At 46.4% G+C, this 23050-nt stretch overlaps 1 protein-coding gene across 1 annotated transcript in view; it reads right to left on the bottom strand.

The window, feature by feature from the left end:
- MSH3 (mutS homolog 3) overlaps positions 1–23050 on the bottom strand; it is a 105863-nt gene that overhangs the window by 50120 nt on the left and 32693 nt on the right. The window contains exons 11-14 of the mRNA XM_058656187.1: positions 15745–15857; positions 11656–11770; positions 6579–6663; positions 4252–4361 (exon numbers count right to left, since the gene is read on the bottom strand). Of these exons, the coding sequence (XP_058512170.1) occupies positions 4252–4361; positions 6579–6663; positions 11656–11770; positions 15745–15857 (423 nt within the window). The remainder of the gene's footprint in view (positions 1–4251; positions 4362–6578; positions 6664–11655; positions 11771–15744; positions 15858–23050) is intronic.

The following is a 23050-nucleotide window of genomic DNA, read 5'->3' as shown; positions in this document are numbered from 1 at the left end:
AGGAATTACAAGGGCCATCATCAGGTGTACACACTGCCCACTCAGAAGCCAGGGACAGGGAAAGGGCCACTGAGAACAGCACAAATGAAACAGATTCCTGTCCTGGGGCCTTGCCTAACTTAGCATCATCTGAGTTAAGAGGCAGATACGAAACAAGGAAAGTCTTGGCAGGAATTAGCAGACACTGGTGCACCAGGCAAACACAGATGTCACCTCCCAGTTGCACCTGCCATTGGGCAAGACCTCATCCCAAGTCCTAGTCAACATGTGTGGCTAGAGACCTATAAGCTGCTTATAAACCCAGCCCATCACCACTTTCTGCATGATTTTCCACATTCACTCTCACCCCTCTGCAAACCAGATGTTAACTCCATCAGCCTGAGCCTTTGAGAGGAGCAGAAAACTCTCCTTGGTCCATCCCTGCTCCAGTGGACACTGTATCTGCAGAAGTGATCTTTTAATGCACTTCAGTCACAACCTCTCAGATGGACAAAGCATTTGCTACAGCAGCTTGCATCTCCTAAGCTCATACCATAGGTCCATGGTGAGCGCCAAGACGACTTGTTGGTAAGAATGGCTAGACTAACAGGGGTACCTGATTAAAATGCACTCGGGCACACTTGGGCCTGAGCAAAGGCCGGGAGTCACAACAGCAAGCGTGGAGGATGTGACACAAGGCCAGGGCTACAGGACTGCTTCGGGGGCTGCATCCAATGGACAGGCCTTGTCAACTTGAAAAACAAACCTGGGAAAACAGTGGAGGATGGTCCAAGTCCTCGGGCTCCAGGGCAGACCTGCAAGAAGTCCTTGGCTCCCGGCTTCAGACTGCTACAGCCCTAGCTGTTGCAGCTGAGTGACAGACAAATGGAATTTCTCTCCGTTTGTCTCTCCTCTTTCTCTCTGCAATTCCGCCTTTCAAATAGATACATGTATCTTTTTTTTTTAATGAATGAATTGATATTTTGGGTGTAAAGGAGATATTCAGCACTGATTAAGTCAATCTCTCCCGAGTCCTGCTGACAAGGGGCTGGCACTGTGGTGTGGTGGGTAAAGCTGCTGCCCGTGAGGTCAACATCTCATAGTGGCGCTAATTCCTGTCCAGGTCACTCCTCTTCCAACCCTGTTCCTTACTAACAGCCTTGGAAAAGCAAGGTGGCAAGGTGGCAAGGTGGCAAAACATGTTCAATGCACAGGTGCTGCGCTCAAATCAATCCAGTTCTACAGAATACATACCAAGGACATGGAGATGAGGCAAAATAAATACAGAATTAAATTTTCCTTACAGAGGATATTGTGATCAAACAAATCAATGTTTCACTTTAACATTTACCCCAAATGCTACATAAATACAAAGTTTTTACTTTAATAACTCACTCTTACATAAACGAAAGATGACACCAAATGGAATAGATTAAGTTGGTGCTACAGATGGTTGGAGGATGGACAAAATGATGCCATCTGTGAGCATGTAAGGCAGCCTACACAGAGAGCTATCATCTCAGAAACTAAAGGTTTCCTCCTGGGATAGAGAAAAAGCAAAAGATTAAGTCAGAGTTACACAGTTCACCAGGAAGATTTCTTTTAAGAAGCATAAAACGGGGCCTGGCACAGAGGCCTAGCGGCTAAAGTCCTCGCCTTGAACGCACCGGGATCCCATTTGGGTACCGGTTCTAATCCCGGCAGCTCCACTTCCCATCCAGCTCCCTGCTTGTGGCCTGGGAAAGCAGTCGAGGACGGCCCAAAGCCTTGGGACCCTGCACACATGTGGGAGACCCAGAAGAGGTTCCTGGTTCCCAGCTTTGGGACCCTGCACCCCTGTGGGAGACCCGGAAGAAGTTCCTGGTTCCCCGCTTCAGATTGGCCCAGCACCGGCCATTGTGCTCACTTGGGGTTTGAATCATCAGATGGAAGATCTTCCTCTCTGTCTCTCCTCCTCTCTGTATATCTGACTTTCAATAAAAATAAATAAAAATCTTTTAAAAAAATTAACTAGAGGCCACTGTACGTTTGTAAAAGCCAATGTGGTATTGGCACACTGTCTCAATAATGTAAGTAAACTCTGAAATCAGTTGGTAAGAGTAAAGTAAAAGCCATTTGTAATTTCTAAGTCACTAGTAAAACTCTATAACTGAAAGGTTATTTTACAGAATAAACACTCACAGGGATAGAAACATGAACACTTGGCCCCAGATTTACGAACTCTGTATTGTTCTGGGGCCAGAACAGGCTAAAAAGCACAAGGAGCTCTTAGAGGATTTCAGACTTTGCTGATGGCTGATCTGCCTTACCTTGTCAGTTCTCTGGTTGTCCACTGTTTGCTCTATGATCTCACTGCAGAACGAAACCAGACCCTAAGCTAACACATTGCCATCAAAATCAGAGGAGAACACGAGCCCGGATGGATGTGAGCAAGCAACCCTAGGGCCAAGCACTCCCTCCAGGGATCTGTTTGGAACAGGCCACAAGTGCCATTAAGACTGAACTGGAACTGTTCTGGACATGGACTTTAAAGGAGTAGGAAGATGAAAGCTTTAAAACCATGAGCCAAAATAAAGAAGAGCAAAGACAAGATGTTATGTGCTGCTTGCTTTCGGCTGATGTGCTAGGCCAGCGTCAAGTTTCTACTGGGAATCACGTGTGGTCCTGTGTGACATGTCTACCCTCCACTTTACAGGGCAGGCAGCATCCCGTGGGAGACACGAGTCAAGGCTTAAGAGCAGACACACACAGTCCACTGAACTGATCTCCAATTATTCCTGGTTACATAACAGAAAGCTTAATATTAGGAAGAGAAAGTTGGTTTATGTGCCAGAGTCTGCCAGTGTATCTCTCCTGCTGCACAGCCCAGGCCAGAGGGTTCAACAGCATGAACTGAGGAGGGGGCCTGGCCACGCAGTGTCGGGCAGTCAGAACACTAGATTGCTGCTCCCTTACACTGCAGGCCCCAGAGGGCCACCCAGTCTGCACGTGCTCACACACTCTGCAGGGTCTCCTGTTGACTTCACGGGATTTAACCAACAGATTCTTTCACTTGTGGACTTTCCCTCTTCAAGCTTTTAAGAAATCAGGGGACCCACAGAATCTACAGTGGTCTGGTAATCACTGTCTCAGAACTGTTCCAGAGCTTACAACCAACAAAGATGACACCTGTCCCGCAGCACAGACGATGATAGGGTCATCCCTACAGCCCCCCAGCAGAGGCCTTCCATCAGATACCCAGCTCTCAACGGCTATAGGGTCACTGTCTTGCCCTGTTCCTGACAGCAGTCAGGTGAGACTCAGTGGAAGGACAGACCCATGTGGCAGCTGGTCTCCCCTACCCACATCTCTCTGGCCCATTGTGAGAGCAGTGGGGCAGGCAGTTCTTGTCCAGGATCAAGTTTTACATCTTGGTGTTCTACTAGCCAGGTAATACCGAGCAGGCGACAGAAGCTCTGCGTAGGCCACACTGGTACAGAGCCAGGGCTTGGCAAGAACAGCACTAGGCCAGCCCGGCTCTGTTCCAGGGCAGAGTCCCCATATCCACCTGCCTGTCAGAATTATTTGGGGAACACCCCAATCCAGAATCCCAAACCCCCAAACACACCTAAACCACAGCTTCAGGGGCTACATCCAGGCATCCCGACTTGGGAAAGCGTCCACACTTGGAAATGCCGTACTCAAGGTCGTGCTTGGAGGAGCACCTGGTCTACTCCTGCTACTGTCCTCACGTCACACACCACTCCCTCTCTTGCATTCCTGCTGTGACTGCTGAAGTTCCAAGTTCTCTACACCGATTAGGGAACTTACTTAACATCCTGACCCCACAACCACCATCACCGCTACTGCCACAGCCACTTGAGCCACTCCTAAAAACACACAAGCCCAGCTGTGACTATCCCAGCTCAGAGTCACTCAATTAACTCCTTCCAGCTACCAACACCTCGGTCTCACTGTAGAAGCCACAAAAGGTACCCACCCGCCTCTCCAGTTGAGGCCTTTCCTACTGCCTTCACTATTGTGGGTCCAAACTAACCAAACACTCCCAGAAAACACCACGCCTGCCAACCTACAAGCAGGACCCACTCTTGGGAACGAGGAAAAATCCTCACGTGACTTCATCAATGGCTAGTGACATGATCAAATCTTCCCTACTTTGAAATGAGGTCTTTATAAACCACGGTGATCTTAGCTTTAAAAAGACTACCCTGCCTTTAATTTTATAATTTTCTTACTGCAGACTAAACACACAGAAAAAGAACTCGTTTTTACCTCAATTTAAGGAGTGGCTGGGTCACCCACTTCTTTAACTGCCGTCGTCCAAATGAAGTCTTTGTGTGATCCAAGACCCAAAGTAAACTCCCTCTGGTTTTCATATCAGTCTAAGAAACACAAGAAAACAAACTTTATTAATTACACAATCAAATTTGCACCAAATCATTAGTTGGCCACCTGCACAATTACCTCAAATCCACCCCAGATGTCACTGTTACACATACCCAGCCCAAGCTGTGGCTCCTGATCAGCGTTCACTGAATAATGCTCATAGCACACAGACGTGTTACTATGCACCCATATGGTCAAGGGCTGATACCTCACAGAGAAAAGGATGTCCGCAGCTTTAGGTTAGGAATAAATTGCTTAGAAGCCTCTTTGGAAATACATGCTTGTTTTCAGCTCTTAAAAATATGACTTCACATTTCCATATTTTGGGGACTATACTACGGTGAAGACAAGTTAATCTTCCTGTGGCAATTCAGTGCCTTCCACCATTTGCGAGTCACCATTTTCACAGCCGTGTTGACATTCTCAGGCCAACACTGAGCAAGCAGGAGACAGCAGAGACAGAGTGAACTTATACTGCCCCAGCTATGGACCCTGCAGGTCCTCCTTGTCTGCTTCGCTGCACCCCTTAGTAAAGATTTATTTGCCTCTCTTCTGCCACTTGAAAAGTTAAACCTGCTACAACCAAGTCCGACATCTTATTTGGAACATAACATTGCTGTTTCCACCTGAGTCAGAAATTCTGTCTTTCCAGCTTGTGAATGTGGCAGTGCCATCACCAGAGGCATGGCCCAAAAGTTTGGGAGAGAAGACTCAAAGCCAGCTGGCAGTTACCCACCAGAAAGACGTGACAGAAGTTCCCAGGCCTACAGTTCAACAGAGAGCACACAGATAAGGCAGCAGGGTGGAGAGGCCCCATAAGGATGGGCTAGGCAGGTGGGTGGACCAAGGACGTGGTCCAGCTCAGGACAGCACCACACACTCTGCCCAAGAGCACAAGGAGCCTTTCGGTAGCCAAGGGACCTGTGAGGAGGACGGTGGCCAGAAATCAGTCTCCAATCACCTGACATCACTGGAGGGGCAGTGGGAGACATGTGTCTTACAATCCCTCTGCTATACTGACATGCTGTGCCCTCCCAAACAATCCTGTCCATCATTCTGGGGGAAGGCAAGCCGGAGTTGAGTGTGCAGTCAAGCACGAAGCCTTAATTCTCAGCTTCCATCCCTACTGAGCCCAACGTCCTGAGCCCAGGAGGAAAGTGCAAGGGTGTTGCCATAGGAACCTGACAGCTTTAGAAGGGTTTGAACAAGGTAACATATGGCATGAGCTAGGAAAGCTTGGGATGCAGGTGCTGTGTGCGCTACCCCTCTTTGGTCAACAGACGTCCCTATATCCCCACGACCTGTTTCCTGTCCTGGGGATGTATGCAGACAAGAGAGCCGGCCAGGCAGGAACATAGTGTTTGGAGGACACACTGGCAGGGTAAACATGGAACTGAATCAAAACAAGCCTGACCTGGGTATACTGGGACAGACTAGGGGAGGGAGAGACACTGTCAGACAAATTGCTTAACAACAAGTCTGAGAATCCAGCAGTCAGGAAGATGAGTTAAGTCCTCAATTGCAGCAGTAAGGAGTACTCCTAAAGGGATCTGAACGCTTGATTCAGATTGCTGCAACTCTCCACTACTTGATCAAATAATGCACAATTATTTTTTATTGCTATGACTTTATTTATGCCATTAGTTTTATGGTATTTCCTTTTCCAACTGACAGTTTAATCGATGAAACCAATCATTTCTCATGTCTTCATTATCTTCCTAACTCATTAATAAAGAAAAAGTAAACAATGATACACGTTTGTGAAGTGGAACACTATGTATCTTCTGGCCAAACTGTATCACTGTTAGCTTGTTTCAAATGCTGGCTAAAGGAAGACTTCTAACAGTTCCTGAAAAGGTTAAAGGTATATAGAAAGAAACATAATCAAGCAGACAGAAAAATTTCATTTCATGTTAATTTTTAGCAAAGATAGCTTTCCAAAGAAATATTTGACAAAGAAATACTGCCAAAAATGACCAGCCCATGGTGGTAACTTGAAAAGGCTCTCATCAAGACCCCTACGAAGGATCTGGTATCCGTGATTCTCCAGACGGTGAGGGCTGGGTGCATCACACAGGGGCCAGGGGCCACACAAGGGCAGCCTGCAGATCACCCTGGGTCACCTTCACCTGCCCACTAAAGACCAGGTTGAGCCTGACGGGCTGCTACATTCCAAAACTCCTAAACTCAATGAACTCTCTGCTCCGCCTCACCTGATTCTGCAGGATTTCCAGATTCCTCAATGTCGTTCCATTAATAGTCATAAACTCTGCTTCACCTGAGAGCTGCTTAAAGTTCCTGGAAAGAAAAAAACAGAATGAGTGAGGTGTAAACGTGTGAGGTAATTACAGAACACATTTAGGGACTAGAAACAGTCCTACAAAATGATTACCCAGCAATAACTGGCCTCACAGGTGCAAGCTCCCACCATCCTGTAAACTCTTTAGTCCTGGGCCTTCCCCTGGACGGGGCATCAGGCTTAGGGTTCTGCAGGCATCCCCTTTCTACCAAGTCTCCGAGAGTTTTGTCAGATAACTCCGACCACGAGTGAACTCTGGCTCCTACTACACCTGTCACAGATGCCTGTCAGTAAACTGCTGGAGAACTGGAACCTCACAGAGCTAGAGAGGCGCCGACACAATCGCCTTGACTCCTCTTGTAAAATCTATGCAGACATGCGGCAGAGCCTGGGATGGAATGGCAAATCACCTGCATCGAAGGCGGGTTTGGAAACTGGCTCAGAGCCCTCACATGCAGGAGGCTCACCCGGCACTGACAACAGGAGAGCTCTGACGCCAGAACAGCTCCAACAAGGCGGGTGGATTCCGTTAAACAACACCATTCACATGCTTTATGTGCGGGGTTTTGCTTGGATGGTTATGGACTTTTTTTCTGCCTTTACTGAACATTAATCTGAATTTCAAATCAGATACACTGAAAAACGGTTTCTTTCAAACTAAGCCATGCAACAGTTTTAATGGAAGAGAGAGATCTACCCCAGGCAATCCTCAGGGACGCGAGTTCCTCTGTCAGAGTAAACAGCAGCTCCAGGAACTAACTCTCCTCTGAGTTCCCCAACGACCTGGTTGCTAAGTGTTCTGGAACGGGAGTCTTTCTTCCAAACACCACAGACTGTCCTTCTGCCACAGCCTGAGAACTGTTAGTGATCACATACTTCATGAATCGAGGATTGCATCTGTGTGTGATCATCAGCCTGAAACACCAAGCAGCCCTAAATCATTTTTTTAAGATTTATTCTATTTTTATTGCAAAGTCAGATATACAGAGAGGAAGAGAGACAGAGAGCAAGATCTTCCATCCATTGATTCACTCCCCAAGCGGCCACAATGGCCGGAGCTACACTGATCCGAGGCCAAGAGCAAGGAGCTTCTTCAAGGTCTCCCACACGAGTACAGGGTCCCAAGGCTTTGGCCACAGCAGGGAGCCTGATGGGAAGCAGGGCCATCGGGACACAAATTGACACCTACATGGTATCCTGGCCAGTGTTGGCTGCTAGGCTACTATGCCAGGCCCTCAAGCAGTACTAAATTATTTATCCTTATGGAAGAAGCCAGATTTTACATGCTTTGAAATGAATCTGGTAAACAGTTTCTGGCTAGAATCCATGCTGTGTGAACCTGAGAAGAAATGTTAATAAACAACATGGCAAATACTTCATTAATATTTCAGTCACCAAAAAGTATAGAACATACGTTTTACAGTGGGAGGGAAGTGTCCCTGCCAAATGCTTGCCAGAAAAGTAGAAGACTCCATCATTTGTATCCTACTTTAAAGGATGTTAACCAATCTTTCTGATTTCAACAAAGCTGGTAAAACTGCAGACTTTTTGTGAGAGATCAATCCGTTACAAAAACCCAATTTAAATATTAGTTAAAGGTGGAAAAAACCCAAAATATCAATCCTATGGAATAGCACATTGCAAACAGTTCTGGAAAATGCAGCAGAAGATGACCCAAGTCCCTGGGCCCTTGTCACCCACGTGGGAGACCCAGATAAAGCGTCTGGCTCCTAGCTCTGGCCTGGTCCAGCCCTGGCCGTTGTGGCCAACTGGGGAATGAACCAGCAGACGAAGAAGATCTCTCTATCTTTCCCCTCTCTCTCTATAGCTATTTCTTTTCTTTTCTTTTTTTTTAAGATTTTATTTTTATTACAAAGTCAGATATACAGAGAGGAGGAGAGACAGAGAGGAAGATCTTCCATCTGATGATTCACTCCCCAAGTGAGCTGCAACGGGCTGATGCGCGCCGATCCGATGCCGGGAACCTGGAACCTCCTCCAGGTCTCCCACATGGGTGCAGGGTCCCAATGCATTGAGCCACCCTCGACTGCTTTCCCAGGCCACAAGCAGGGAGCTGGATGGGAAGTGGAGCTGCCGGGATTAGAACCGGCGCCCATATGGGATCCTGGTGCGTTCAAAGCGAGGACCTTAGCCGCTAGGCCACGCCACCGGGCCCCTCTGTAGCTATTTCAAAATAAAAAATAAATCTTTAAAAGGAAGAAAAATTAGGTTTCTTGCAGGTTTTAGAATTCACGAATTCACTCTGTCTAACTTCTTGGCATTCAACTGTATTCACAAATTACAAATGATAATATTTCAGTTTTGCTGTAAATGTACTTCTAATGGAGTTGTAACTGAACACAAACATGACTACCTTTGCATTTCTATATGCTGTGTACAGCCCATCGAGGGGGAAATAAGGAAGGTGTTTATCAAGTCCCCAAGGTCACTGCCAGGTTGAAAAGTTCCTTAGGTAGACTGTGGTGAGAGAATACTGAGCAAGCCAGGGATGAGCTCACAACATCTAAGAAATACTGTCTGCTCCAGAACCTGTTAGAAACTCAGTGCCCAGGTTCTACTAGGGGCTGGTTACTTAAGTAACCCCTCTATAGCAGGCAGAAAAACACAGGCTCCCAGAAGGCCAGCAGGTGTCGAGTACCAGCCCCACAGCCTGTACAATAGCCACAGCGAGGCCATTCCCACTAGAAAAAGGTAGAGACCCTGCCAAAACCCCAACCCAGACTGCAGCCAGGGACCAGGCTGGCCTAAGGCCACTGTCTCATCCAGCCTGCAGGGCCAACTCCATGTGTACATTCCTCGCTCCAAATTCTGCTTCTCTCAAAGCTTATGTTATGTTTATTCGCTGCATTCCTTCAAGTTGACTTTTGTTCCTACACAGACCTTTTCTTTCGTGTTAACCTGTAGGTCTTTCTTAAATCCCATTACCGTACTTGAACAGGCTGCCTACCTTAATCAAGTCCATCTGAGAAGCTTAAGTACAATCCAATGAGATGCAATGCCAGGCTGCGACTTGTTAAAATAAAACATTTGAGCTACACTGGCACAGCAGGTTAGTACCACACCAGGTTAAAGACAAGAGGCATCCCTCAGAAATCACTGTGCCGCCTGCCAGCTCTCACTGCTCTCCCTGGATCTGCACAGAAGAAATCCCTCTTGTGAACCTGTCATCACCTCAATGCATCTCTCTGTACCTTCACTAGACACGGATGTGCTGACAAGCATCATATAACTGTTTCATATTTTCTCAACCCTGCAGAAAGAACCACACAGGAGAACACACACCAGAAATTCCCTAGAGAGGACCAATGCAGTGGCATAGCAAGCCCACCCACAACCTGCAGTGTCCACATCCCATATGGGTATCAGTTTATCTCCCAGCTGCTCCATTTCCAGTCCAGCTCCCTGCTTATGGCCTGGGAAAGCAGCAGAAGATGGCTCAAGTCCTTGGGCCCCTCCACCCACGTGGGTGACCCAGAAGAAGCTCCTGGCTCCTGGCTTTGGATCAACTCAGCTCTGGCCAATGTGGCCACTTGGGGAGTGAACCAGCAGGTGGAAGGTCTCTCTGTCTTTCCTTCCCTCTAACTCAGCCTTTCAAATAAAATAAAATAAATCTTAAAAAACAAAAATTACCAGAACCTGCCTTTCTTCCTGCTCCCAGGTAACCCTGAGCCAGCAGGCCCTCGCGCCTCAGTTGTCACCTGCTGTTTTGCTGAGCCAGCTCCTGGGCACCTTTTTCTCCAGGGAATGGGAAGCAGTGACAGATCAGCATGGAGACTAAGTGAACACAGAGTGCATGGGGGCTGAGAAATCACACACTGCCTTGCTTCTATTCCACTGGTTACTAGACTAATATTTTCCTAAAATGTCAAGGGTCAGCTTTCATATCTCCCAAATCTATAGATCTAATCACTCCTGTGAAAGCCTTTTACAGGCAAAAAAACTCCTGTAAAAGTGGTCATTTGGGGTGCCAATGTTGTGCTGCAGTGGGCTAAGCTACTAACTGTGATGCTGGCATCCCATACAGGTACCCATATAGGTACTGATATCCCAGCTGCTCCACAGCTTCCAGCAGAAGAATGGCCAAGTACTTGGGCTCCTGCCACCCACGTGGAAGACCAGATGAAATCACTGGCTCCTGGCTCTGGCTTGGCGCAGCTCTGGCCACCATAGCTGTCTGGGAAGTGAAACAACAATGGAAGGTCTCTCCTTCCCTCTCATTGCCTTTCAAATCTTTCATCTCCAACTCTGTGATCTGGAACATAAGAACTGAAACCAAGAACAAGAAAGGCACGGAAACTTTATGAATACATTTTAATACTACTTCCTAACCCAGTGAATACAAGCCACAGTTTTATGGTCCAAACCTTCTCATACTAAATAATGATCACAAAACAATCAGTATGATAGTACTGTACCAATATTTTTCATCAACCAATAGTTTTTAATATTCTCAGGCAACAATACCAAATAGTTCATCTTTGCACCCTGATACAATGGGTCAATTTCTCTGAATCTAATACTTCACCAAACTCATTTTGGTTGCATTTTCAGTATAACTCCTTTCTCCCCAAACTCACCACCCCATATTTTGTCTGTCTTTAAGAAATCACTTACTCGGGCCCGGCACCGTGGTCTAGCAGCTAGAGTCCTCGCCTTGAAAGCCCCGGGATCCCATATGGGCGCCGGTTCTAATCCCGGCAGCTCCACTTCCCATCCAGCTCCCTGCTTGTGGCCTGGGAAAGCAGTTGAGGACGGCCCAATGCATTGGGACACTGCACCCACGTGGGAGACCCGGAAGATGTTCCAGGTTCCCGGCTTTGGATCGGCGCGCACCGGCCCGCTGCGGCTCACTTGGGGAGTGAATCATCGGACGGAAGATCTTCCTGTCTGTCTCTCCTCCTCTCTGTATATCTGGCTGTAATAAAATGAATAAATCTTAAAAAAAAAAAAAAAAGAAAGAAATCACTTACTCGGGTTTGGCGAGCATCTTTTCCAAGTTAAACTCTTTGAGGTATTTTATTACAGCAGCCAAAGAACAGACCACAGGCTTCTCTAGGTTAAGGATGCCAGAAAGACTCTGAGAACCTAAAAACACAAAACAAAACAATAAACTCCCTTACCATTTATTACCTATTACCATTATTAGCAACAAGTTACCCTAGATGCCAGCTCTGGGGCACAGCATATTAAGCCACCACTTCTGACGCCAGCACCTGATATTGAAGTGCCAGTTTCAGTGCCAGCTGCTCCACTTCTGATCCAGTTCCCTGCCAAGTGCCTCAGGAAGGCAACAGACGATGCCACCCACAAGGGAGACCCACATGGGTCCTCACTTCAACCTAGTACCATCCCAGCAGTTGCGGTCATTCGAGGAGTACACTAGCAGCTGGAAGATTTCTTTCTATTTATCCCTATCATTCTGCCTTTAAAATAAATACATCTTTTTTTAAAATAAAATCTATACAAACTGCTCTTTGAGAAAATATAAATGATGAGGAAAACCTAGGGCATGGGAAGGGGCACTTTCCAACAGTGAAATAAAACCCAACTTTGGAGACGATCAGTATCTTTTTTAAAACATAAAGCATTCGTCCCTTTTCATCCAGAAATGTTTAATTTGAAATGTATAAGGACATATATACTCAAGCAGCTGAGCTGAACACTATAATTTTGAGTTGAATATTACTTTGCAATAATGAAAAAAACCTAGAGATAACCTAAATGAACATTAATAGGGAAATAAATTAACTTTTGGGAACCCAGACTATCAGGCACCTGCTGACAGGAGTGGGGTCTGCCAGACCAGTCCCTGCACGTTGCCAAGGGGACAGCTGCGTGGCCCAACTCCCCCTTACCACGAACATGCCACAGCTGTCCACCTGTCAGCCTACCTCCTCCTGTGCCCCTCCGGGCTCTTCTTTATAGAACAGACCCGGGAAAGCTTCCCTTGGCAAAGAGCATTCAAGTCACTTAGCTCAGAAATCTCAGGCACTCACCACATGCCAGGGGCCGCCACCTGCAGACACACGGCGCACTGGGGGCCACTGTCTCTGCTCAGTCCCACCCCCTTTCCTGCCTTTTTTTCCTCCAAATATGCCTCACCTTCTAACACAATGTTTCATTGTCTATCTCCTACCAGGAGAAAGTAAATTCCAGAAGCGCAGGGACTTCTGTCTGCCTTATTACTTATATGCCCCATACTTGGCACATAACAGACAAGCCAATAAAAATCAATGTAAAGGGCCCGGTGGCGTGGCCTAGCAGCTAGAGTCCTCGCCTTGAAAGCCCCGGGATCCCATATGGGCGCCGGTTCTAATCCCGGCAGCTCCACTTCCCATCCAGGTCCCTGCTTGTGGCCTGGGAAAGCAGTTGAGGACGGCCCAATGCATTGGGACCCTGCACCCGCGTGGGAGACCCGGAAGAGGTTCCTGGTTCCCGGCTTTGGATCGGCGCAGCACCGGCCCGTTGCGGCTCACTTGGGGAGTGAATCATCAGACGGAAGATCTTCCTCTCTGTCTCTCCTCCTCTGTGTATATCTGGCTGTAATAAAATGAATAAATTTAAAAAAAAAAAAAAAGGAATATATGTATGCATAAAAAAGAAAGCATTTTGAAAAAAAAAAAATCAATGTAAAGCATGAACCCAAGCTCTATGACACTGAGACACACCCAGACACACAGACAATGATGTGTGCTCAAATGTCAGTGTCTGGGCTTACAGAGAGAGACCTCCACAAGGCTGCAGCCTGACACACTCAACATCCCTCACACACAAAAGTGCGAGGGCGAGGAGTTCAACTCACTCTTGAAACACAACTACCTGCATATTCTGTTTGGCAATCAGCATCCATCACTCATGTCCTGACAGTGTTACAAATCGCCCTCTATGGGTCAGTAATAACAAAAAGCCTAATCTGACTATAGGTGTTGTTAAAATCAAGGTGGACATCAAGAACTAAGAACAGCCTTTCCTTCCCAGTGTGATTTCGATTTCCTTGGAACTTCTCAGCTTTGTTCCCCTGGAAACCTGATGAAATAGTGCACCGAGGTGTTAGGCCTATGGAAAAAATGGCTTGAAATTGTAAAACTACATCTTTCCTGGGAAGAATTCTAAGTACTAGATTCCAGAGTTCTGGCCTTCCCTGGGTGCACCTGCTCTGTGACCTGGCAAATCTTGTATAGGCCCAGCAAGCACGTCCCCAGATGCAGGATGTGGCTCCCATGCCAGGATGGGGGCTCTCCTGCCTCCCCCAGGAGCTGGCTGGCCCCTAGACAGAGCAACTTAAGCTCCCAGCAGCTCTAAGAACCTGCAAAGGCTGCTCTAAAGACATGGCCACTAACAGGGCCACAGACCCTGTTGGCAAGCTGCATTTTCTGTCCCACATCTTTGAGGTTAACCAGATGCCAAGACAGGATTACAACAGCCTTGGAATTTTGTTTTGTTGAGACAAATCCTCGGCGGAGAGCACAGGCTGGGTTCAGGAGTGCATCCTCTCAGCCACTGGCTTCCAATCGGCCTAGCAGCAAAGACCACACATGACTGAGACGCTGATGCCTGGCAGGTGTGGGGGCTGTAGCATGGGACAAGGACTTTACAACGGACACGCCCAGCGGGAAAGACACTCATGGTCTCGGAAATCGACCTTAACAGATGATGGGCAGACCAGAATGAGGTACAGATGGGATCCAGCCCTGATGCTAACCTCAGCTTGTGGGAGCCCCCCAATAATAGTTACCGCAGACACTCAGTCCCTGCCACTAACGTGCTGGCATTTTCATTCTGGCAGTCAATCTTTCAGAATGCTAGCCCTCATCAGAGTATGCGGCCAAACAGCCTATAAACTACACCATGAGCAGGCACGTGGTCTGGCAGCTTGCACCCTGTGATGTAGTAGTGCCTGGTTCTACTGCCAACCCTGGCCCTCCAATCCCAGCTTCTTGCTGACAAAACATGCTCTGCAAAGCAGCAGGTGACAGTCCAAGTACCGCGGTTTCTGCTACCTACATGAGAGAAGCAGACTGAGTTCCCAGCTCCATGCTTGAGCCCACGCAGCCTTAGCCTCGCCAGGCATCTGAGGAACAGAGCATCTGCGGACAAATCTCCCATCCATCTGCCTCTCAAAAACCAAGGACACAGGTGGGCCAGCCCATCTTTAGAGACAAGCAAAAAGGAAAGGGCACTGACTCCTTACATCCCCGTGAGTCTGTCAAAAAGCAGCCCATGACTAGACGGTCAGACTGACAGAAGACTTTATTAACTGTGTTCTCAGCAACACGAGCCCAGGGAGCTCTGCCCTCCATCCTTCTCATCATCCCATTGTCACCGACACACCGTTATCCAACGCTTGGATGAATTCAGTCTGAAGACACATGACTAACACACACAGAGTATCTACCTACGTGGCCTAGCCGGTGAAGGCACCACCTATGACGCCAGCATCCCACAGGAGTGCCAGTTTGTGTCCTAGCTACTCTACTTCCAATCCACTGTCCTGCCAATGGCCCAGGTAGAGCAGTGGAAGATGGCTTGGACCTACGCCACACACTTAGGACAACCGGATGAAACTGCGTGGCTCTTGGCTTCCGCCTTGCTCAGCCCTGGCCACTACAGCCACTCAAGTGAACCAAAAGACTAAAGATTCCTTTCTTTTTTTTTTTTTTTTTTTAAGATTTATTCATTTTATTACAGCCAGATATGCACAGAGGAGGAGAGACAGAAAGGAAGATCCTCCATCTGATGATTCACTCCCCAAGTGAGCCGCAACGGGCCGATGCACGCCGATCCAAAGCCAGGAACCTGGAACCTCTTCTGGGTCTCCCACGCGGGTGCAGTGTCCCAATGCATTGGGCCGTCCTCGACTGCTTTCCCAGGCCACAAGCAGGGACCTGGATGGGAAGTGGAGCTGCCGGGATTAGAACCGGCGCCCATATGGGATCCCAGGGCGTTCAAGGCGAGGACTTCAGCCGCTAGGCCACGCCGCCGGGCCCCAAGATTCCTTTCTTTCTTTCTGATTTTGACTTCTAAGTGAACAGATAAATCTAAAAAAGAAGAATATTTACCTTGCATGTCAGCCGTATCCTTTGTATAAAACTCAGTGACTGCCTGGAAAGCATGGCTGTACTCGAAGTACACGTCCTCCAGCCTCTCCACTCGCATCCTGTCATCCCGCACACTGAAGGAAAACACCAGATGTCAGTGATCAGGTCACTGCGTTCTATCAGGAGCTGCCTGCTTCCAGGTACGGGCCCGACATGGACCAAAGGGCTAAAGGAAGGACCCACTCCAGGCAGTGGATCAGACAGCTGAGTTATTATGCTGGCCCCCAGCCATTATTTTTAATGAATGAAAAAATGCTCAGTGTATTTTATAAAATAAAAGGCATTAAAATATAAATTACTTTGTATTTTAAATTACTTTCTATTTTATATATTGTATATATAAAATATTATATATAAAACATTTATAAATTATTTTATATTTAATCCTTTACATATATATATATATTTTTAAATAAAGCAAACATTTATTAAACTGTAATAAAAACATTTCATCAAATTACAAAACCTGAGCAAGAAAAACAAACGGCACATGCTTAACTGTAGTTGACATATATATTTTAACACTTGTAATTTTATACGAGTGGCACTTCCATATATCTATCCTTCCACAACTTGTTTTTGTACTGTTTATCAACTGTACATGAAGACAGACATATTTTTTAAGATTCACTTACTTAATCAGAAAGCAGAGTAACATAGAAATACGGACAGAGAAGGAAATCGTCCATCTGCTGCTTCTCTCCCCAGGAGGCCACAGCAGCCAGGGCTGGGCCAGAGCCAAGAGGGAACCAGGCAGAGACCCAAGCACTTGGGCAGTCATCTGGTGCCTTTCCAGGGCTACCAGCAGAGGACAGGATCACAAGCAGGACATCCCACACTCAAAATGTCGTTCCAGTGTAAGAGGAACAGGATCTTGCAATGGGGGAATCTCAACCGAACTTGAGCTGTGGTTATGCAACAAGGTGGAGGAATCCACCATGGTGGGAGGGTGTGGGGAGGGGTGGGGAGAACCCAAGTATCTATGTAACTGTGTCACATAATACAATGTAATTAATGAAGTTAAATAATAAATAATTTAAAAAAAAAAAAAAAGAGGAACAGGATCACGGGTGGTTCAAGCCCCTGGGTCATCATGCTGGGTCCAGGAGTACTTTCTAACTGCTGGCAAGTACCCACTTGCTCAAACTCAAACTGCATATATTTTTGTGTGTGAGTAAAGTTAGAGACTCGATTTGATTTTCCATATGACCATTAGTTAATGATTAATAAAATCCATTTATAGACCATCCCATCCTTCCTTGCTGACTACATCGCGTCCCCACCTGAGACCCTGCCAACACTCCTGAGTCCCATTCCACTCCAACTCCATAGGAACACCACAGGGTCTCAACTGCCAGGGTTTGGCATCAATGTCCAAGGAGTAAGGCTCCACCTGGCTCTGCAACATGTCTTGGCTACTCCTGGACTTTTGGAGCTCATGATTAATTTCAGGTTCACCTCATCCAATGTCATAGAGGTTTATTAGGGTTTCACTCGGGTGTGTAATGAATTAATTTAGAGAGAAAAGGTTATTATAACAAAGTTGAGCTATTCGGGCCCACAAAATAAAATATTAATCATTAAAGGAGTGGGCCCCCTATACCAGAAAAAAAAAAAAAGTTGAGCTTTTCTACTGTTAAAATGAAGTACTAACAAACTGAGATACCCTCCTGTTCATTATCCTTCCTATCCAATGATAACTGCCTGGAGTTCTCTCCAGGCACCTTTTAAGTACCTTCTGTTGTGCTATCTCCTAGATACATTACAAATTCACACCACTGTGAGGGGAAGCTTTGTTTATTGCATTTGCTGAAGAGTTATCGTTCATGTACATGAACCTGTCTGGTTTCACCAGTGGAAATTATGCTAAACACCCTTTTTATACACTTCCTTGGATTGTCCAAGTATGTACTAACATCATTCCACAAAACAAAGCAGACTGTTTCACCTTTCTCTTCCTCTCTCCTGTAACTCTCCCTTTTCTTCGCTTCAGTTTTTTTCCTCCCTATCTTATTTGGCCATCTAGAGCCTTCAGGACTTTGTCATACAAAGGTCTCCTTTTATTTGCCATGAATAAGCAAAAGTAAGGCATTGTTTCATAAATTCAATAAGTACCATTTTCCCCATTTTTCTTCACACAATAAAAAAAAAGTTATTTTGTTTTATTACATTCAAAACCACACGATTTTTTCAGTCTCCTCAAATTCTGCAATAAAAGCAGAAACTAAAATGGATGGGAATGACACTAACTGAAATGCTCTGCAAGTTCTGCTCAAAGCATGAGTTCTGCACAAAGCTGACATCTCAGCATGCAGTTGGTGATCATGAGGAATTCCTGCATCTGGGGCAGGCATGATGGCCCAACTAGCTAATCCTCCGCCTGCACGTGCTGTTATCCCAGATCGGGGTTGGCTCACGTCCTGTCTGCTCCACTTCCCATCCAGCTCCCTGCTAAGGCCTGGGAAAGCCATGGAGGGTGGTACAAAGCCTTAGGACCCTACAACCACATGGGAAATCTGGATGAGGCTCCAAGCTCCTGACTCCTGGCTTCAGATCAGTTCAGCTCTGGCTGTTGTGTTCATCTGGGGAGTGAACCAAGGGATGGAAGATTTGTCTCTTTGCCTCTCCTACTCTCTGTAAATCTGTCTTTCTGGTAAAAATAAATAAATCTTCAAAAAGAAAAAAATTCCTGATTCTTAGGTAATGCTGTCTTCACACGTGCTGTGATGATCACACAGTTTCTTTCACACACTACCGTTATCCTCGCTTTCTGATGTGCAATGATCCTTGTACTCCTGTGATTCACCACACTTGTCAGGATGCTCTGTGTTGCTTAACAGCATGTATTTGACTGCTTGTGTTTTATTTCCTCCCAGAAAACCTGTGACTAGGCTCATAACATTTCTCCCTTCTGCCAACTTCCCCAGAAACAGAACTGCTAAGAGTGCAGCCAAGCATGAATTGTAACACCCGTGAGCCCCACAGCGCAAGCCCAGGGTGCTGATGCAGCAGAAATCTGAATGTGACAAAAGAGCAAGGACGGTGACTCTGGAAGCTTCTCTGATGTGTTCTGACATGAGAACATCGACTGTGCTAAGAATGCAGAGAGGATGTGTGCAACCGGCTGCATCATGAATTTCTGAAGATCTAGAAAGTTCCCCAAGTCCCTTCGGTCACTACACCAAACTGAAGAGGCCCTGATATCACCCCAGAGCCCACCTGATTCTTCACTGTACAAGGAGATTCTGCACTCTAGCGGAAGACTCAACACCCATGGGCATACTGGGGGGCGGGAGGAAATCCCAAACCCTATGGAATTTTACCATAAAAATTAAAAAAAAAAAAAAGCAATGAAATGGGTCGTGAAAAAAGAAGATGTTTGTCTGGAAAACAAGATTATTCATGACTGCTTGTACTTTGCAAAAACAAGCACATAAAAAAATGCACAAAATTCTCATAGGTGCCCAGCACATACCAACCCAGCTCCCACTCTTGGTGTACAACTAAGACAAGAGCCAGAGACGCGACAAAAAACAGCAGGAGAGACACCAAGGCTGGGACACACAGGGGCTGCCCTCCACCACAAACATGAGCAAGAAGAAACAAATGCATCATTTATAAACCCAATAATGAGTTATAAATTATTTCAATAAAAACGAGTGTTATTTCCCAATTTCTTCAAATTCCCAAGACCTTTTTTTTCAATCTCCTCACATTCTCCCAGAAAAACACTAATAAAGAGCCAAACCCAAATTCACAGACCATAGGTACAACACAACTACATCTTAAGATACACTTAAGAGGCTCTGAAAGGAAGTGGGTGGGATTAATCACAGACAAGCATCCAACCAGCAAGTGCTACTGTTGTTCACAGGAAAGAAGCCAATGCAAGCAACAGGGCACCCGGTAACCACTGCGCTCCCTGCAAAGGTGGCGCATACTCTGAGTAGCTGAAACAGAGGGTGGTGTGTACGCAAGCAGCAGTAAGGTCTGAAGGGATCCAAGAACTCCGGGCCCTACAACTTCCAAGCACAGTGCACAAGACAAAATCCCACACTGGGGAGAAACTCCCATGAAGAGAGGCCACAGGAGCAGGACAGGGACAACAGGACTGAAAGTAAACAAATAAATAAGGAACTAGAACAGAGCCAGGAGACAGTGTCATGTTTTTGAACTTTGGACTATATGAAGCATGGTGCATAAACTACAAAGCCATTACACTAATTGAAAACAATCACACTGAAATGTCTGTATACTGTAAGACCCCATTCATGTGGAATTCTAGAAGAAGCAAAACTTACTTCAAAGAAAAATAAAGGAAAACTCGCACTTACCTGGGAACAATGGCAGGGGATGGGGGAAACCAAACTCCTAAGGCACATCAAGTTGACTGCAGTCAAAGAACTGCCCCCACCATGACTGTGTGCCGGAGACACAATCGGACAGAACTGCCCCCACCATGACTGTGTGCCGGAGACACAATCGGACAGAACTGCCCCCACCATGACTGTGTGCCGGAGACACAATCGGACAGAACTGCCCCCACCATGACTGTGTGCCGGAGACACAATCGGACAGAACTGCCCCCACCATGACTGTGTGCCGGAGACACAATCGGACAAAACTGCCCCCACCATGACTGTGCTGGAGACACAATCAGACAGAACTGCCCCTACCATGACTGTGTGCCGGAGACACAATTAGGCAGAACTGTCACATTGCAAACTGAATGAACTCTGGTTTTTTTTTTACTGGACTCTATGTTTGGTATACGCTTGCAATGGGGAAATCTCAACTGAACTTGAGCTGTGGTTATGCAACAAGGTGGAGGAATCCACCATGGTGGGAGGGTTTGGGGAGGGGTGGGGAGAACCCAAGTATCTATGTAACTGTGTCACATAATACAATGTAATTACTGAAGTTAAATAATAAATAATTAAAAAAAAAAAAAGATTTTATTATTATTGGAAAGCCGGATATACAGAGAGCAGGAGAGACAGAGAGGAAGATCCTCCATCCGGTGCTTCACTCCCCAAGTGAGCCGCAACGGGCCGGTGCGCGCCGATCTGATGCCGGGAACCAGGAACCAGGAACCTCTTCCGGGTCTCCCACGCGGGTGCAGGGTCCCAATGCATTGGGCCGTCCTCAACTGCTTTCCCAGGCCACAAGCAGGGAGCTGGACGGGAAGTGGAGCTGCCGGGATCAGAACCGGCGCCCATATGGGATCCCAGGGCGTTCAAGGCGAGGACCTTAGCCGCTAGGCCACGCCGCCGGGCTCTACAAGTGTTTCTTAAAGCTTGAATGTACTGCTTCTAAACAGTACAGTTCACACATTCAGAGTTCATTCAGGGGCCTGGCGGCGTGGCCTAGTGGCTAAAGTCCTCGCCTTGAAAGCCCCGGGATCCCATATGGGCGCCGGTTCTGATCCCGGCAGCTCCACTTCCCGTCCAGCTCCCTGCTTGTGGCCTGGGAAAGCAGTTGAGGACGGCCCAATGCATTGGGACCCTGCACCCGCGTGGGAGACCCGGAAGAGGTTCCTGGTTCCCGGCTTCAGATTGGCGCGCACCGGCCCGTTGCGGCTCACTTGGGGAGTGAATCATCGGATGGAAGATCTTCCTCTCTGTCTCTCCTCCTCTCTGTATATCCGGCTTTCTAATAATAATAAAATCTTTAAAAAAAAAGAAACACTTGTAGAGTTGTGAAGCTAAAAATCTGTTCTTGATCTGTGCTTCTGTACTGAAGGTGAGTAGGACGAAACAAGCGAGGTCAGAGACTACAGGAGAAGGAGGGGCAGACAAGCAGGGCAGATGGAGACGCCTGGAAAACATGAAAACTAACCTAGAATTTCAAAACAAGCTTCAAATTCACTCAGAAAACAAAAATGATTTAGAAAAATTAGAAAAGAACTACTAGGGGGTGTGGGGAAAAACAAAAGAAATGAATGATTAGAAAATTAGAGACGAGAAAAAGATCACCACAAAAACAAAGATGGGACTAAAAGGCACAAATCTACAGAAAATAAAGACAAAAAGCAGAAAATAAAAAAGGTGAAACATTTTCAAAGTAAGGGAAATAAGTACAAAGAAGGTCTCACACATGCTTGAAGGAGCTTGAGGGGCAAAGCTAGAGGCGTCAGAACACCTGAAACATTACACACTTGCAGAACCAGCAGAACTACTCCCCCCAACAACCTAATCCATCTCCAGCACAATGCAGTGACTCCAGACAATGCAGAGCCTGGGAGGCTCCAAGCTGGGGACCAGCCCTGCAACACTGCAAGGATTTCTGGAATTAAACCAGCAGAGGTAAGCTTCTCTCTCTCTCTCTCTCTCTCTCTCTCTCTCTGGGTGTGTGTGCATGGGAGTGTGTGTGTATGGGTGTGAATGTATGGGGATGTGGGGGTGTGTGTATGAGTGTGCACGTATGGGTGTGTGTATGGGGGTGCGTGTATGGGTCTGTGTATGGGGGTGTGCGTATGGGGGTGTGAGTGTATGTGTATGGGGGTGTGTGGATCTCCCAACTTTTCTTCTTCCCTCTATCCATTTGTCACTATCTTTGTTCTTCTTCCTCTAAATGATTTTTTGGTAAAGTGATGACCAATGAATATCATTGGCTATTCAATTAACAAAAAGAGATCATTATATACTCCATAATGGAAAAATATAACATAATCTGTTACTGTCTTGTCCTTCTTCAGAAAATTTTTAAAAATGAATTTTATTAAGCCTCTCAACAAAAATCCTAACAACACAGAGAAACATGTTCAAATCAGCAGAATTGCAATCATCAAAATTCAGACCATGGGAAACTACAGAAAAAACAACTGTATTTCTTCAATCAATGAGGTAAAAAGAGATGAAGAATCAGGGGACAGCAAGAGGCTTTGGAAGTCATTTTTGAAAGAAACCGGCAAAACCACACTATAAGAATGCTCAGATGGATAAGAGCATGAAAAGTCTTTTAAGTGGTAACACTGAAAGTCACAATTACATTTAATCCAAGGGCTGTGATCAGCAGGGGTACAAAGAGCTTCCATTTGGGAGGAAATGAAATCTTTGTCATTGTATACTCAAATTTATTCTGAATGGACTGCACCTCTAACTCAGAAAGATAAAATATCACGAAATTATAGAAACAGACTTTTCCATACTCAGATAGGCAGAGAGTTCTTCAGACACACAAAGCACTAACAATAAATATGCCAACACGGATCAATTGGGCCATAATAAAGAACTCAGTCCATAAAAATGACACCGAGACCAAGAAA

This window comes from Ochotona princeps, chromosome 28 (genome assembly GCF_030435755.1).
Source record: "Ochotona princeps isolate mOchPri1 chromosome 28, mOchPri1.hap1, whole genome shotgun sequence".
In the NCBI taxonomy this organism is placed as follows: Eukaryota; Metazoa; Chordata; class Mammalia; order Lagomorpha; family Ochotonidae; genus Ochotona; species Ochotona princeps.
The sequence above is the reverse complement of the archived record's forward strand: the minus strand, read 5'-3'. Positions and strand labels throughout refer to the sequence as shown.